This window comes from Xenopus laevis, chromosome 9_10L (assembly GCF_017654675.1).
Source record: "Xenopus laevis strain J_2021 chromosome 9_10L, Xenopus_laevis_v10.1, whole genome shotgun sequence".
NCBI lineage: Eukaryota > Metazoa > Chordata > Amphibia > Anura > Pipidae > Xenopus > Xenopus laevis.
The window spans coordinates 52,497,168-52,516,169 of NC_054387.1; the positions used below are offsets into that span (position 1 = coordinate 52,497,168).

The window sequence follows — 19,002 nt, forward strand, 5'->3', positions numbered from 1 at the left end:
TTATGTACATGCTTGTGCTTATATAGGAACTGATTATATATACACTGGAGGGACAGGAGAATGAGAATTTAATGGCACCATTCGCCTCAATGGCTATTCTCCAGATGCACTCTAAAGTGTGAGGTTTATTTGCCTCCTACCTTCCAGATTTAGTGGGGGTGACATACAGATATCTGACGCATGATTTTGTGGAATAGGTTCAAGGATTAAATGGTTGCCAACTTGTCCCTATATAGTACTGCTCATGTTTAAAAGCCCCAAACTGCATGGCTGCTTAAGGATCAGACAGGTCTGTAGCATTCATTGGAGGCCACGTTGACATCTATTAAAAGGATTTCAATAATAAAGGGATGAGATGGAAATCTGGAACAGTTTGCTTCTCTCTACATGTGACCCGCATGGGATATAATTGATCTTTCAGAGGTAGTTTTTAGGTTCTGTTCTTTCCGTGGTGAGCCTGGTTCCTAAAAATAAACAGCCTAACGAGACAAATGATTTATTTAAGCGAACTGACACCAAGATGTAACCTCATAAACCATTTAGCCACAACCCATCATGCATCTGACACCACGTTTATATAGTTCTTAACGATGCCAATTTAGCCCTTCCTGGCAAGGTTTATACCATTACATTAATAGCTAAATAAAAGCCCCGCTTGATGAAGAAAAGGTTGCTACTCAGCAGCTGACGCTTATTATATCCACATGCTACCGGTCAGTCAGTTCTGGCTTCTGCTACAGTTTCAGGAGTCAGAACCAGCAGTGCAAACGGCTTTCAATAGCAATTGCATGTACAAATAACTGCAAACTCTAGGGTCAGACAGCTGAGAGCAGGCAATGGAGAAATAAATAGGAGGTGATTTTCTGTTTATGAGTCACTGATAACTCACTGAACCTTTTATGATCAGGAATTCAGAACTGATGCCCAGGCTGGTGCTAAGTCCCCCCCCCCCCCAGGGTAATGCGCTAGATTCTGCCTGTACCCCTGTGGATCACTCTGGAGATATGTAAACAAGGTGAGTTTCAATTACAAAACAGGCAGCATGATCACAACTAATCACTCATCTTCTATCCTTGTCTCCCTTGAGTATTAGAGCAGCAATGAGCTTCTCTGGAAATAATTCATATTTTCTTGGAATGAATGGTTTAAATGACGTGCAATATGACACAACAGGGGCGACAAGGCTTCCAAAAACTTCTGGGCAAGTTTAACATTCCCATGTTTAGAAACATATGCAGTGTATGTCCACTTGCCACATCACTGATTATGAATTTAGTCGAACAGAATGAACATTTAATAGGTATCTTAGCCAAATATATTCAGGCATCAGTGGTGTAGCAATAGGGGTGGCTCCCTCTGGTGGCATGAGCTCTAATATCTGAAACAGCCCGTCATTAGTGCACCTTGGTTGAAAGTTAGCCTACGAATGTAGCCACAAGAATTGCAACCACAATTGGGCCCTGAGATCTGAAGGGAAATCCATAGGGTTGCCACCTGGCCTGTATTTTACTGGCTTGGCCGGTAAAAATTATGGTTGATCCCAATGTTATTAATAGGGAGAAAAGATAAATATATAGGAACGCCGGTATTTTTTTCCAGAAAAGGTGGCAACCCTAGGAATCCATGGGTGCAAATAGTTCAGTTCAGCCACAATACTCTGCTATATGACGTATATCAACACGGGGGGAGCTCCATGAAGGTCTAAAGTTTTAAGAAGAATAACAGGTCCAGAGCTAGAAAAAAGGGGCACCTGAGAATACAAGATAGCTGGGACCCCCACAAGGAGTTGATTTACATAAATGAATCATTTCCAACCTGCAGCCGTTGCACAACTACAATTCTCAGCATCTCATGAATATAAAATGCCCTTACAGGGGTACAACTACTATCCAACACCCCACAGTCTCCATTCCCTCCCCTACCCCACATTATTTATAGTGGAGGGGACAGGCAAGGTTCCAGCACCCATGGAATTAGATTACAGCAGTGGGTGCGACTCCATCAAAAAGCAAAATTGCAAGATTCTGATTTTAGTGGTTATATAAAACCACGAAAAAATGGATATCCAGCTTGCAATGCTGCTCGCTGTGCCCACATATCAGTGCTGCAGTCTGTTCTCATTTGCCATTCCCTCTGGGTTGGGGCGGTAGCAAAGGCTTTGAGACACACAAAGGGTTAACTCAGCAAAGTGATCAATGTACTTGATGGGGATAAAAAGGTAGGACTTTTCAAGCTCCATACGTCTTGCTTGACACTTGTAATCCGCAAATGTGTCCCACGTGGGGCGCACAATGCCGCTAGTCATCTTGCGCAACCCGGCCCGCAAACCCCACCTCCCGGACGAGAATCCATGGAAACCGCGTCTATGGCCAATAAGAGTGCGATACTAATGATCGACAGGCTTCAGAAGCCAATGGGTAAGGCGGGGAGGTGGATAAAGGGAAAAGAATGAAGGAGAGGGAATGGAAGCTGCCAAGTAACGGTTTAGGAATATATTGGCGCGTGGATTGGCCAATGATAGTTGGGATAGGAGAAGCAGAGTGGAGAAATGGACCAATGGGAATGGAGAATGGAACGGGCAGGACACCTCCACTTTTAGGGGGCGGGGAGTGTGAGGTGACCGACTGGAGGGGCCGGCGGGTACCGGGAGGCGGTGAGGCGACACGGACAGAGGAGCCCACGCACCGCCGGTAAGTTATACGTGTTATTGTGTCTATTAGGGGCGGCAAAGCATATATATATATATATATATATATATATATATATTTATTGCCCGGGGTGGGGGAGGAACGTGTCAATAGAATACACCAGGTGAGGCAGCGCTAAGATGAATACGATGAGGGGGCAACTTGTGCCCGAAGAATAGCCCAGAGGTGGCGGTACCAAGATACATACCCCGGGGGCAGCATGTGTCCATAGAATACCCCGAGGGTGACAGTACCATGGTAAATGCAGGGGGGGGGGCGCATATGCTGATAGAGTATCACGGGCTGCCAGGAGCTGAATAAATACCGTACGAGGGAAGGACCGTGTCATCACATACCCCAGGGTTGGCATGTACCAGCAGAATACCCCATGGCTCGCAGTAACTATATAAATGCCACAGGGAGTAGAATGTACCAACAGAATACCCCATGGCTCGCAGTAACTATATAAATGCCATAGGGAGGACAGAATGTACCAACAGAATCCTACATGGATGGCAGTGCCAAGATAAATCCCCGGGGGAGGGGCAGCAGGTGCCAACAGAATCCCGAGGGAGTAAGTTATTTACTGGGGGTGAAAGTGCAAATACCCCAAGTTGGCAGCAAGAGGGTCATAAGCCAGTTTGTATCATTCTTTTACTGGGTGCCCAGCTGGTGGCAGTTCCTTCCTATGCAATGCCCAGGGATCCCCAATCTTTAGAACCCGTGAGCAACATTCAGAAGTAAAAGGAGTTGGGGAGCAACACTAGCATGAAAAATGTTCTTGGGGTGCCAAATAAGGGCTGTGATTGGCCATCTGGTAGTCCCTATGTGGATTGTCAACCTACATTGAGGCTCTCTTTGGCAGTGCAACTGGTTTTTATACAACCAAAACTTGTCTCCAAGCCTGGAATTCAAAAATAAGCACCTGCTTTGAGGCCACTGAAAGCAACATCCAAGGGGTTGGATAGCAACATGTTGTTCATGAGCTACTGGTTGGGGATCACTGCTCTACAAGGTGGGTAATTAAATATGAAACCCAGGATTTTCATAATTGTAGCCTCCTTTATTCTTATTGTATGGTCATTACCCCTAACAGTCTATCCCCAATAGTGCTTATAGGTTTTAGATTTGGGATTAGTGAGACTTCCACTGTCTGTGCCTAGACAACTGTTGACATCTCCCAAAGGGCAATACACCGGCACATTGAGTTTGGGGTACTTTGGGAGGCAGCTCTGTAAAGAAAATCCCCCCTTAGAAGCTCTGCCTGCTTTAAACTTGCGTATATATACCCTCACACACTAATTGCTGGATAGTCCCTAAAATACCTAATAGGTTTAGAATTTGGCAGGGTTCTTCCTGTACCTTTGCTCTGGGGGCACCCAGGATGTAGATCAGCTCTCTGAACTACACATCCCAGAATTTCATAACAGCCAATGTTGTAGTTCAGTGCAGTAATTGCTGCTATCTGAGTAATTTGGGGTTATGAACGCATTCATTTTGGATTATGAATCTTGAGATTCATACAGCGACACATTAGAGTGAGACTCAGATCAGGATGCCGGAGCATACTGGGAGTTGTAGTGCAGGATGTGGCAGCAAGACTACAGGTTTGGCATCCCTGACCTAGACTGATTGCTTTACCTAATCCAGGGATTGACTGTTGTGGCCATTGGCCGTTGAATGTTGAAGGGCAGCTCCTAACAGTGTGATGGTGAAAGTTATAGTTTATAAACACCTTAGCTACAATACACAGCACAAAATCCAGCCGATGCCAGTGATAATATTCCCTCCCAAATAGTTCCCTTATCCTGCACTTGCCCCCTCTGTAACCCTACATTCTATGCAGGGTCAGCTGCAATAGCCTTCTTGCCCACTGCCAGTTTAACCCAATGCTTGCAGGAACACAGTGGGATCTCTTGCTGTACCAACTTCTAATGTGTCTGAATGTACAGCTCTGAGCAGTGCCAGTCACCTGTGTCTAGCCCTGAGAGTCATGTGTTCAGCAGCTGGTGCTGCATGCAGGTAGGCTAATTGGTGCTGTGCTTAGGTCTCTGCTCCACCCTCTTTTTCCTGCACGGATCTCGTGGCTTCTGCGACTCACAGCATGGTGGGCATCATCGGCCCTTAGGATCTGTGAGTGCTGCAATTAGATTTATGCGTGTTTTGTTACATTTCTAGTTAATCATTTGTGCCAGATTCGCCACCCAATTGCTGTTTTCTATTCGGGGGGAAGGCGCATGGGGCTGCAGAAGGGGGGAACGTGAGAAGTTAACAGAGAGGAGTGTGAATACATTTAAGGCTGAATGGGCGGCTTCTCAGATCTCTCTCATTGCAGCAGCCCCCGGTCCTGTCCTTTCAGGGAACAAAGGACTTGTCTGCATCAGGCTGGCAGCTCCCATGCGCTCAGTATTCTGCCCGCCTCCTTCTAAGCCCCCCTCTGAAAACAGAGAAGAGGAAGAAAGCCAAGCCCCCCTCCGCAAGGGCAGCCTGTTGCCTTTCTCTTACCTGCTGGAAAACTTTAATTTATCCGTGATATTTTAAATTTGCCTTTCACTTGGTTCAAATATACATACATATACCTATTATTGTCTGCCTGTATCTGTATATTTATATATATTGGTAGGAGGTGCCATATTGTTTCCCTTAGACAGTACAGTATGAGGGTATAGCTTATTGTGTATCCAGAGCATTCCTTCTCTGTTTTTTTGTGTCTGAGTATGTATATATAAATTATATATATATATATATATATATATATATATATATATATATATATATATATATATATATATATATATATATATATATATATATACACAAATATTAACAAACCGCACTCCAGGGTCTTTGTCCTCTGTGCAAAAAGGTGAGACTTTATTTCAACGTTTCGGCTCCATAATTCGGGCCGTAATCAGGAATGACTTCCTGATGACGGCCCGAATTATGGAGCCGAAACGTTGAAATAAAGTCTCACCTTTTTGCACAGAGGACAAAGACCCTGGAGTGCGGTTTGTTAATATTTGTATATATAATTTTGTGGAAGCCTGCACCCAGGCATTGGACCAAGTTGGTTGGGAGTGCACCAGGCCGGATCTGTTTATATATATATATATATATATATATATATATATATATATATAGCCATATTGTTTAAATACATTCTGGGAGTATAGCTTATTTTACGTACATTGTATATATATGTGTCCGTATAAGAAGTAAGTACTGTACGATATAACTTGTCTTGGCTAAGCAAATCTTTTTATGTAGTATGGCACCTCAGCTAATTGTGTGAGCACTAGGGGCTCCTGCACTAAAACAGTTGATGCAGAATTCATCAGTCAAATCCATGTGGCAGCTCCTTCTTTATATATCAATATATATGACTTGCTGTATTAGAATTGCTCATATCCTCATAGAGATTAACAAGGGTAGTTTTCCTGGAGATCTGTGTAAATAGGAACCAGGTGGCAATTCCTTGTGCACCGATGAGCTTACATATAATAAATCAGAGACACAATGCATCCCTCTCACCTCACCAAAGTCTGCTTCTCTATCACCTATAAAACCGCAGACGCTACTCTATCCACTGCTGCATTCTCTCCTGGTTGTGTTACTGTCTGCTCTTGGAATTATTTCTGTTATATTAACCCCCCCCCACCTACCCCAGCTGCAGATCTGCTTTCCCTGAGCCACACACAATCCCCATTAGTTCTGAGCAGCATATAATGATCCATTACTGCCATTATCTGCCAGTTGGATCCAGTCTGTGCCCTACCCCAGAATATAGGAAGTCAGTGTCGGACTGGGATGCCAGGGGCCCACCAAAAACCTTAGGCTGAGGGCCCACTTTCCAAACTACTATACCTCCTCCCCTCACTCAACCTCTTTCTTCTCTTAGTCTCTTTTCTCTACATACTATACTTTATTCTTCCATTATTAAGCCTCTTTGTTCTCAAACCATTAAATAGGCCAAATGGTTAGAAGCAAGAGGCCCACTGACCCCTGGGCCCACCAGGAGTTTTTCTGGTATCCCAGTGGGCCAGTCTGACACTGTAGGAAGTTGTGGTTCAGCATGAAAAATAGAGCACTCTAGTCTACCCTTACATCTGTTAGATCAGGGGTCCCCAACCTTTTTCACCCGTGAGCAACATTCAGATGTAAAAAGTGTTGGGGAGCAACACAAACATGAAAAATGTTCCTGGGTGGTGCCAAATAAGGGCTGTGATTGGCTATTGGTAGCCTCTATGTGGACTGGCAGCCTACAAGAGGTTCTGGTTGGCAGTACATCTGGTTTTCATGCAACCAAAACTTGCCTCCAAGCCTGGAATTAAAAAATAAGCACCTGATTTGAGGCCACTGAGAGCAACATCCAAGGGGTTGGGGAGCAACATGTTGCTCGCGAGCTACTGGTTGGGGATCACTGTGTTAGATCCTGCAACAACTAGCATCCCTAGCCAGCTGAGGGTACACGTGATTTCCCCAGTTCTACACCAAGAGTTATAGGTACAAGGGGATCCTAGGAATGTCCAGCTGCCGTGCACTTCCCGAGAATTCCCAAATACACTCCATGATCCCCTTCATCTGTGCATTCTTTTCTTGAAATTCATCAATCATTTGTCCTGTAGGCCATCCCATAATTCACTCTGCCTCATCCTTTTCTCTTTGCACTCCCCTATCTAATTGGGTCACAGGCATTTCTAGGCAGCAGTGCAACCCTGTCATATGTATATGTAGGTAGAATGCCTGGTTTAAAGGGGTTGTTCACCTTTAAATTAACTTTTAGTATGATGGAGAGAGCGATATTCTGAGACAATTTACAAATTTTTATCCAGCAGCTCTCCAGTTTACCATTTCAGGAATCTGGTGGGGTCCAAATTATTCTAGCAACCAAGTACTGATTTGAATAAGAGACTGGAATATGAACAGGGGAGGGCCTGAGTAGAAAGATGAATAATAAAAAGTAGCAATAATAATATATTTGTAGCCTTACTGAGCATTCACTTTTTAGATGGAATCAGTGACCCCCATTTGAAAGCTGGAAAGAGTCAGAATAACTTAAAAAACTATGGAAAAAAATAAATAAATGATGAAGACCAGTTGAAAAGTTATATTCTATAACATTCTAAAAGTAAACTTAGAGGTGAACCACTCCTTTAAGGCAGGACATAGCTTCCATAGAGACCGTCATGTATACCATTAAATACACTACCCAATATTAGAACTATGAAAATTAAAGTGGAAGTTCACCTTGACAAATCTATTTTTAAGCAGCATGGTGCACTGGTAAATGAGGAGGTGGGATGGGGACTTATAATGTGATTCTGTCTTAGAACTATGAAAATTAAAGGGGAAGTTCACCTTGACAAATATATTTTTAAGCAGCATGGTGCACTGGTAAATAAGGAGGTGAGAGGCAGACTTATAATGTGATTCTGTCTTGTCCTTCCATCCAGGTGATTCCCAGTGACTCCTCTGAGGCAAAATGTCACAGAGACCAGGGCAGGATGACCCCGAGCGTTACCTCTTTGTGGACCGCGATGTGGTGTACAACCCCACCACGCAGGCCGACTGGACGGCAAAGAAGCTGGTATGGGTGCCGTCAGAAAGACATGGCTTTGAGGCAGCAAGTATAAAGGAAGAGCGGGGGGATGAAGTGGTGGTGGAGCTGGCAGAGAATGGCAAGAAGGCTATGGTAAATAAGGATGATATCCAGAAGATGAATCCACCCAAGTTCTCCAAGGTAGAGGACATGGCGGAACTCACTTGTCTGAACGAGGCATCGGTGCTGCACAATCTGAAGGACAGATACTACTCTGGCCTCATCTATGTGAGTACTCAACTTGGTGATTTTTCTTTGAAGGGATGCCATTTGGTTGCTATATCCGTTATCTATGTATTGAAAGCACATAGATTTTGAGTTTTTGTTGTGGTGACCTCCTTCGCTTGCCTCTTTGTGCTCTCTGCTTTGATTCCTCTTATACTGTGCTCTTGAAACAATGTATCAAAAGTCAGTTCTGCTCCAGGTGTGTTAATCAGATGGTTTCTGCTACATAGTTTCATGAGTCAGAGCCAGAAGTTCACAGATTTTAAACAGCCAGACCGACGCTGTGAAAATATGTAATTATTATGTATTGAAAAGTTGCTTAGAATTATATTTTGTTCTGTTCTCATTGTCTTTTGGATGTATTTACAACTTGTAGTTACAAGAGGGAATATACTTCAGCAGTTCCTATACAAAGCTTATGCAAGGGTTTGTGAAGATTCTCATTCATCCAGGTCATGGTATACTGTATCTGTAGAAATAAGTCAAATTAATTGGCCTTGCTGTGTTTTTTTTCTTGAAGATGTTTCACCGGTCACCCGATTGGCTTTCTCAATTCAGAATTTTGAATAGAGAAAGCCAGTCGAATGACTGGTGAAATGTGTTCACAGCAAGTCCAGTTGATTTGACTTATTTATGCTGACTTATGCAGGTGTCCCCCTCCCTGCTGTAGATTGTCAGCACTTTGGATCGGAAACCATAATAAAAGCTGGACGTGCTGTGTGGGATGTAGGAAAGCTCTTTGGCAGGGTAAAAGTTAAAAATGGACTAATTGGCAGTAGAATAGAGGTTTTTGTGTGCCATCATCACCTGGTGCCAGCTGTGCTCACTAATCCCCCATTAGCCCCCTGATAGCTTGCGTGCCTAGCGGCCAGTCAGCAGCTCAGTCAGGCTGAATCACTAGTGACAGGCACGGCTCTACTTAATAAAGAACATTAGCACCTGCTGTGCCCCCCAGCTTTCTGCACACTGGCCTCAGACTCTGATTGGCTCTGTAACTTTGGCTTGTTCCTCTGCAAAGCCCAATATTGACTTAATACCCCTGGCCTGGGGCCCGCCTTTTATATAAGGGAATGTGTCCGATGGTGATGCCGTGCCAGGCTGCAGGTCACAGAGATTAGATATGCTGTGATCATCATTCTATTTCAGTTAGTGTTACTCACCTAGAGTAATGGGCCTCAGCCTCTGCAGGCAGGACTTCCCAAGTACTTGCCCCATATTCTATGTCAGCTCCTCATTATGTCAATATTGACTTATTGCCTGGAATTCTTTATGGCTGGGATTGTAGATATGCACTCACAGCAGATGTCTCATATATTTAATCTTACAGCACTGCCGGCGAGCAAAGCCACGCAAATGAAAAATAAATCATTTATTAGCTTCAGCATACCGAAATAAGAAACTTTCTTAATACAATCAATTAAAAATGTTCTAAAAATGTTCTACCGTTTCTGAAATAATCAAGTTTATCTTCTCTATTCCTCTTCAGCATCTGTTTCTCTTCATTCTGTCTTCATGCAGGAGTTGCATTTCAGCTGAATTATCCAATATATGTTCTAGGGGGCTCCTTTTGCTTAGAAGATGTATTAGAGCTCACTCTTAAAATCACCAGACACCAGATCTCTCTACATGCAGAATTTGTGCCAAATGCAGTTATTTTGTCAGATTTTGTTTGTACCGGAATCAGTTATTTGAGTGATCTCTAATACATCTTCTAGGAAAGGGAGCCCCCTGAAAGATATATTGGATCATTCATCTGACATCCTACTGCTGCATGAAGACGGAATGAAGAGAAACAGATGATGCGAGAGGAATATAAACTTTATTAATTCAGAAATAATGCAGAATTTTTAATTGCTTGTATTTGGAAAGTTTCTTACTTCAGTAAGAGGAAGCGTATATTACGTTTTCATATTTGCCATAGTTCCCCTTTAAATGAAGCAACAGTAATCTTTATAAAAAGGTGCAATCTGAACCTCAGAAATAACACAACACTGGTAAAGCATGGGTTAAATGCTAAATGGCTGCTAATCTCTTGGTTTTTTTGTGTATCTCCCACTGCAAATGATAATAAGGTGGTTGCACTGGGATAAATGGTCATGGTTTATATGGCAAATCCCTCCAACAACAGAATTAAATGTTAGATCAGACAGCAGGAAAAGTTAGGCAACATAGAGGAGAGAGTTAAAATTAAGCAGGCATACAGGAAAGGTTGATATCTTTGGTTCAGTTTGAATTGGATTCTTAAAGGGTGCATGTCACAGCTGTACCCAAACTGTACTGAATAATCTGTTTAAATTCTGCATTCTGTTTGACCCCAGAGTCCTGCTCTGTAGAGCTTACAGTCTAATAGGCACAACTACAGTAAAAGGCCTTTTGGAAAATGAACAGTATCACCTGTGTTTACAGGCAGAGTAGCCTAGGCCTCCACTAAAACCCAAATGGTCACATGCGAGTTGTTTGTTCAGGCAGAACATCATATGACTTTTGTCTGGTGGGGCAGGGGGATATTCTGTTCTTTTCAAATAACCTGTAGGTATGTGAGACCCAAGTGTGGCTAGTTACAAAGTGCCCAACAGAGAGGGAAGAGAACTCACATCTCAGCATGGAACTGCTAGCATATCTTGCAGCAGTGGGTTAATAGTTGGTGTCAGCAGATTATGTTGACCCATCTCTGCCCACAACTAAGTTCCTTCCTCTTTGGCTGCAGTTTGGTTGCTTTGGGTTTCTCACTTCTTCTCTGCTGAGATTGCCCTTGTGTCTAATCATAACAAAATCTTCTATATAGTAGGGTCTCTTAGTAGTACAATGGTTACTCACCACATCAAGGAAGTGGCCCAGGTGCACCGCCCTGGGCACTCAGCACAAGGGGCGGATAAACCGAAATCTCGAATAGAAGCAGGCACTCAAGGGCAAAAACTTCCACCAGGCAGATGTTCCAAAAGTGAAAAAGTTTATTGTGTCAAAACAGCCTGACGCGTTTCGTGTTCCAAACACTTAATCATAGGCTTGTGTCTAATCACCCATAACTGCAAAATATCTGTCCAGGCTCAAAGGGCCCCTGTTGGACAAAAATATTATCCCCAACCAAAGGGGTAGGCTAATAGAACCCGCACTCCAATTGGGCGTAATCATAGATTCTTTTTAAAAAAAATTGCCCCCTGGAGGGAGCTCCTGGTACGAGCAGCCATGTTGGGGCACGCACATGCGCATAATGAGCGAATGCCTCTACTTGTCAGTGACATGTTTATGGGTCAGTCCTTCCTAGGCCCAAAGTGTACTAATGTCAGTGACATGTTTATGGGTCAGTCCCTCCTAGGGCCAAAGTGTACTAATGTCAGTGACATGTTTATGGGTCAGTCCCTCCTAGGGCCATGATTGCAGAATCATGAGAACATGGATGAGCTTGGTCTAAATCCTATAGCACTGGCTGAGTGGTGGTTACAATGCAGTGAAATGATTGACTGGGAGCTGAAAGGAATTCCCTGATAAAGAGAGCCCCTCACTAATGAACTTGCCACAAGCCGTTAGCCTTCTCCCTTGAGCACAGATACATGGCTGATCAGAAAACCATCTGTTCCTCACTTGCAGAGCCCTTTGGCCTTCAAGTGGTTAATTTGACACCACTGTAGCACAGCCAGTTGTGTGTGTGTGTGGGGGGGGTGCTTCCAGTGGCCATAATGCAGCACGGAGCACATGGCAATAATCAGAATGAGATCCGGCCAGTCTAAATGAGACTATTGTGGCCCTGGGTGGGCGAGCCCCTTTGTGACGTGGTTGTTATTGGATGGGAGCCAAAGTATAGCACATTCCAACATTCTTTACCCTGATAAACTGCTTCCCCCCCCCCACTTCATCACCAGTATGGCGCCTCCCAGCCCCTCTGGCTGGTCCCATTGTTCTATTTAGGTAGTGGTGGAAGCATGGGAGCTGTGGAGGATTCTGGGATTTGTAGTATAGTCCTTCAACCGCTTAGAAAACTCCCTGCTTATTTGGTCTGTCACATGTGATTTGTGTCTCTTAGAAGAGAATTACACTTTTTGAAATACCCATCTATTCACAGATTATACCTCCTGTATCACTGAGTTTGCCCAATAGATGGGTTTTGCCTCACCTGATTCATTTATACCACTTGACACAGACAAGGAGAATGGTGGGAAAGTGCCTGTTTTTGTAGACATCACATGAATTTTTCATCTTTGTACAATATACTAATATGCAAATCCCAGTCTATGCCACAGAGCTTGAAATCATCAAATTCTATACTGGTACTAATGGCTGTGATTGATATTTGCAGGTAATTACCCCAAACAGTCTGCCATAGAGCGTGCAATCAACCAATTCTCTGGCGATATAGAGGGCTGTGCTGGTACAAATGGCTGAGATTGGCATATTTAGTTCAGCCTGTATGAAGGGTCTGGGAGTTAGGCCAGGATCTGTATGGATCGGAGCCATCAGTGCTGAGGGCTGGAAGAGTCACTTAGACAACAGGGGCTTTCTGCACATTCCTGGCACCTGCACTGGCTCTTTGTTCTCTATAAATCCAGATTGTCAGATTGTTGCATCATAAATGGAAAGAAATTGCACAATTTTGGCTCTGTAGCTTGGCTGGGAAGGGAACCCAGTTGGGGAATGATGTGGGGTCTAAGTGGTAGTGCACCTATCCTTCTTTTTGTCTCATCCCTTTTCTTTCAACAGAACCTACTCCAGCTACCCCCACAACTGGGGGACAAGTAAGTCATACCTCCCAACATTTTGGAAATAAAAAGAGGGACAAAAAAGTTGCCGCGTGTGGATTTTAGACCATGCCCAATTGTATGGCCCCTAATTACCATGTTCATTTTACAAAATTTGGCAGGTTATGAAACTTTGAACATATTTCTGTGTTTTTTTTTCAGTTATAACAGTTTTGCTAATGAAGGCGAATTGCCCTTTAAGCTGTGAGTCTTAACTTCTCCCAAGGGACCTGTTATCTCATATTGTTACAATTACTTATCTTGAAATTGTTGCAAAAGTATCTTATCTGCAGCAGTGGCTGTTCTGTGCTCTCTGCCAAAAGCCAATTAAGTTAGAAACTATGTTTCTTTTTCTGGCTGTTCAGTGCAGAGAAAAAGGGGACTTTCCAGTACAAAGGAGGGACTGCGGGTTGAGCTATCTAAAGAGAGACTGTCCCTCTAAAAACGGGACAGTTGGGAAGTATTCGTAAGTGTCTGTTACTGTCCCATTGCCACCTTGGATAAACATATCAAGTGAAATGTTTGGGGAAACAAATAATTTCCTTTTTGTTTAGTAGAACAACACTTCTTTTTCATGCTTTCATGGGGGAATATATTTCCTGGTGCTCTTGCCTCTTGCTACTTCCTTTCTGACAAAACAGCCATATCTTACGGATATGGATAAGGATTTAATATATCAAGCCAGCTTGGGTAGAGAAAACAAAACCAACAAACTATGAGATTGACAGAAAATAACTTTTCTGATATGGTTTATGTGAGAAATGATATGGAATTATTAGAAACCAGTCTTTACATAAGTGATGGCAGAAACACTTTCAGCGCACAGATGGCTGTATGTTATGTCATAAGACACCAGCAGGCGACTCCTTTACGAGGAGCTCTGGGTTTATAATAGAGAATTGGGTTCCAGGATACTAATTATTTTTCACATGATGGCAGTGCTCCTGAACATGAGTCATTTCTCTAACAGCCAGCAAGGGAACGCTTAAGAACTGTGCTAAAATGGCGAGATTAGCACGTCTGTAGCTGCAGATTCAGCCTCGATAAAATTATCTCCAGTGCCCAGCCAGCTCTTTGATTATCAAATCCCATACACCTCTAGTAGTGTTATCAACAGGGCTGTGGAGTTGGTTCATAAATCCCTCGACCCATACTCCTCATTTTATGGTACCTCCGACTCCTCTGATTTTAAAGGAAGCCTTAAGGTGGCCATACACATAGAGATCCACTCGTTTGGGGATTCAAGGTGGGCGATAGCAGGCTAATCCGATTGTGGGCCTTAGTGCCCAACGATCGGATCATAATGAAGCAATATGGGCAGTTGGATTGCGGGGACGCATCAACAAAGAGATGCGGTGTGCGATTTGACAGGATTTTTACCCCTGCTCAATCGACATCTGGCCGACTCTTGGCCAGATGTCGATCGGGGAAGCCCGTCGGAGGGCCCCACACACGTGCCAATAAGATGCCGACTCGGTCTGTTGGCAGCTTTTATCGGCCTGTGTATGGCCAGCTTAACACCAAAAACTGAAAATGTATCAAAGTAGTTCAAATATAATAACTGCCATGCGCTGGTAAAACTAGCTTGTTTGCTTCAGAAACATAACTATAATTGATAAACAAGCTGCTGTGTAGCCGTGGCGGCAGCTCTTCAAGCTGGAAAAATGGAGAAAAGGCAAAGGTTACAGATAAGCCCTGTCCAATACAATGGTGCTTTATCTGTTATTTGTTATGTAACCTGTGCAAACACAGCTTTTACCAGTGTATGCTAACAGTATATTCTATATTAATTACTTTAATACAGTTTCACTTTTTTGGTTTTACTGTTCCTTTAATAAACTAGCGTATTTTCCATTTTAAGTACTCGACATTCAAGCTATTTTATCACTGCCAAAGCTTAAAAATATAAGCCACATCCTTTGGTTATTCTAAATCAAAGTTAAACCAAAAACAATTTGGAAAAACTAAAACAACTGATTGAACCTGGCACATTGCTGTAGAATAGCTGTTAAATGCAATCCAAAATTAACTAAAGTATTGTTCTTAAAAACAGAATTGCTTCTGCCAAATCCTCCTTCATAGAAGCTCTAAAATTTGATTTGATTATTTTCAGTGCTTGTATTTAAAGTCGGTACATTTTTGGCGACTCTAAATACCCACAGCTCTGGTTTCAATACATACCCACTTGTCAGTAAGTGTACTAAGCAAAAGGCAGCAGGAACAGCTCAGAGAGATACCATAAAACTATGCTTCATAGGATACTGTACAAAAAAAGGCCATAGGGCCAGCAATTTAATTAAACTTGTTTCACCTTTTAATTTTCAGGTGTTTCAGTTACTTACTTTCAGCAGCTCTCCAGCTCTCCAGTTTGAGATTTCAGAATTCTAGTTGCTAGGGTCCAAATGACTCTAGCAACCATGCATTGATTTGAATGAGAGACTGGAATATGAATATTCGAGGGCTTGAATAGAAACACACATTTGTAGCCTTACAGAGCATTTGTTTTTTTTAGATGGGGTCAGTGACCCCCATTTGAAAATTGGAAAAGAAAGCAAATCATTTAAAAACTATAAAAAAAGAAAAAAATGAAGGCCAATCGATAGTTTGCTTAGAATTAGCTATTCTATAACATACTAAAAGTTATATTAAAGGAGAACCATCCCTTTGAAGCCCGATATAGTCTACATTAGGTGGGCATATCGGGGAAACATCCACTTGTTTGCAATCTCGCCAAACGACCAATAGTGTATTGGCTAATGTGATAAAATAGGACTGGGAATAATTTTTTAGGGTGACTGGTCCCCTTTAAAGTAGCATTGGTATTGCTCTGTAATAAGCACACTTTAGCAGAAACAGCCCCCTAAGCTTGCTCATAGCCTGTACAAAGATACCATGGATTTTCTTTCCCTCCACGAAGCACACTTTAGCCCCCTGTGTTTGGCATGGTATAGCCCTAGAAGTGCTTAGCTCTTTGTACATAGGGGAGCTAGTAAGGAGCCAAAGAATTAAAGCCAAAACACACAGTTTGGCTGCAGTAGAGGATCAGAGGACCAAGCTGGACTTTCCCACACTTTTCCGAAACCGACTTCCTGGGCCTCATGATACACAAGGAATTTTCTGTATAAACATGACAAAATTCTCACTTCGTTCCCGTGTTATAAATCCGGGGTTAACTCTAAATTGAATGGACCTTAGAACCCTGGGAAGATTTAGTTACAGGAGAGGAACGGCTGGGCTTTGTCAAAGAATTCCGGCCTCTCTAGTTATTATTAATGGCTTAAACTGATCCATCTCTTTAATGGTGATTCCCATTGTCTCCCTCCAGCCTGTGACCCATTCTGTTCCTGTAGGGCAGGACTGTCCCATCTGGCTGGATGTGGCCCTCCAAAGAACCTTTATGAACCCCAGTTTGCCCTAGGGCTCCACTTAATATAATCTGGCCCTCGAGCATGCTGTGTTAGAAATAATCAGCTCACTGATGTAGTAAATTGGACAGCACTGCTGTAGGGGATTTACTAACAGTCCTGGCACATGTAGTCGTCTTCTGTGTATGTTCTCTGTAGCCACATGTGACACTTCAGTTACACTTCAACATGTAAGGCCATCAGGTAAATGAGTTACCCAAACAGCAATGGATATTCTATGGAATGATTGCAGCCACTTTAGAATACGCTGGGCCTTTTTCTGTTGTTGAACTACGGTTCCCAGAATCCTTAGTCATTTGTAGGATGCTGTGAAAGTCAGGAACAGCTCCAGCTGGCTGGACATCTAACACACACACATTAACATGGATAAAGTATGTAACTGTTTTGTAACCAATAGCAATCACTCATCAGTAAGTTTTTTTTGGTCTAGCGTTCAAGTGTATAGTTATAGCTGTCAATCTAAGTCTGAGTAATGCTCCATTCTATATCTGGCGCTGAAAGTTTCCCACCTCTAGAAAAACACTCTAGCTCTCTGCTGTGGCTCTAGACTCGATAGAATGACCCATCTCTAGAAACTGATCATAGTGATATATCTCTCTGGGAGTCCAACCTTGAGAATTAGAGTCTAGCAATCTAACTTTCTGTATTCGTTTTAGAACAAAGAGAAAACAAGTCTGTCTAGCAATATATTCTAGTTCTGTATCGCTCATCTTTCTATGGGGTATATTTATCAAAGAGTGAAGTTAGAGATTACAACAGTCCACTAGAGTGAAATTCCGCCACTGTCCATTTATTTTTATGGGGTTTTGAAAGGCAAATTTATCAAAGGGTGAATGTTAACTTTCACCCATTGATAAATACTCTTTTAAAAATCTCATAGAAATGCATCGAGAGTGGTGGAATTTCAATCTAGCAGACTGTGGAGATTTGTAACTTCACTCTTTGATAAATTTACCCCTATGAAAGTTATATAACTACAGGAGTCCAGCCTTATGAAACAGTTTAACGATCCGGCACTCTATTGAAAAGTCTCTGGTGGTTCTAGAGCCAAGGAAATGTGCCATTGCTAGAAACAAATTCTAGTGCTTTCCTCTCTGGGCATGTTTTAGAGCTAAAATAAAACAATACTAAACACCAATCCATGCTTACGGTTGAAGATAATATTAATTCAAATAGAATAACAAGTGTATTTACTGAGCGGCCAGTTATCCAAAAATCTGTGAAAAGAAAAAGGTCTACTGAAATATATGTATTTGAGAATGACTCTCTAAAATAAAGTTCCAGATCGTTACTTTATTAAGATTAAAACCTAATAAGGTTTCCCTTGAGTAAGTGTGCATGCAAGCAAAGACGCAATCATCGTCCTACCTGGAATAAGTGCGTGTGCTATTTTTATTTAAATCACGATTGTCTAGCCCTATCTGAAATCCTGGTCAGGAATATCTTTGTGATATAATACGTGTATTAGAGTCTCGGGGATTGGGGGTTTAGGGAGTTGGCTGTCTGGGCTTGTTATGGAGTTATGATAGAGAACATCACATTAGCAATTCAACTTTCAGTGCTGGTTCTAGAGCTAAAAAGGATAGAATGTTCTATCCCGCTGTATTCTGCAATAGAGAATCACGAGTAACACTGCCAAGTGATACAGGGAAAGGATTATAAGAAAGTTATACGGACACACAAAAAACATTTAAAAACATTTAAAATGTAAATGAAAAGGTACCAATAGGTCTTGTTGATCATTTTTCGCCGATAGGGTTGCTTTTGTAAGTAATTGTTACTTTAAGTTCCTAAATCTGACTGTTTTTCCAATCTGACTGTCCCTAATGCTATCGGACTACTGCTGCACAAATATGGCAACCCTCTCATAAAGAAACCTGGTGGATCAGATCGGTAATGTAAAAGCATAGGGAAAATACTTTTATGGCACAACTATTAAAAGAACACAAAGGCAATGTTATTATTGACGTATAAAAAAAAAAGTTTAATTTCTATCATCAAAATCTCTTAATACCATGCGTCCCAGTTACCCGTTTAAGGATGTAAATAGCGAGTTCTATTGGGGCTGTCATGTCATGCAAGGGGATAATAATAGTGATTTCCCTGAGAGAGCTAATCTGATCATGGTTATTTCTCTCCTCTCTGTCTAGACGTACTCCGGGCTCTTCTGTGTGGTGATTAACCCCTACAAGAACCTACCTATCTATTCAGAGAACATCATCGAGATGTACAGGGGAAAGAAACGCCATGAGGTGCCACCGCACATATACGCCATATCTGAGTCTGCCTACCGCTGCATGCTGCAAGGTGAGAATGTGGGGGTTAATGGTAAT

At 42.5% G+C, this 19,002-nt stretch overlaps 1 protein-coding gene across 1 annotated transcript in view; it reads left to right on the plus strand.

Annotated features, from left to right (window-relative positions):
• The first annotated feature begins 2,541 nt into the window (after positions 1-2,541).
• The window catches only part of LOC108701185 (myosin-10-like), a 55,733-nt gene continuing 39,272 nt past the window's right edge, over positions 2,542-19,002 (plus strand). Inside the window, exons 1-3 of the mRNA XM_041576209.1 lie at positions 2,542-2,690; positions 8,141-8,514; positions 18,820-18,976. Of these exons, the coding sequence (XP_041432143.1) occupies positions 8,170-8,514; positions 18,820-18,976 (502 nt within the window). The 5' untranslated portion in view covers positions 2,542-2,690; positions 8,141-8,169. The remainder of the gene's footprint in view (positions 2,691-8,140; positions 8,515-18,819; positions 18,977-19,002) is intronic.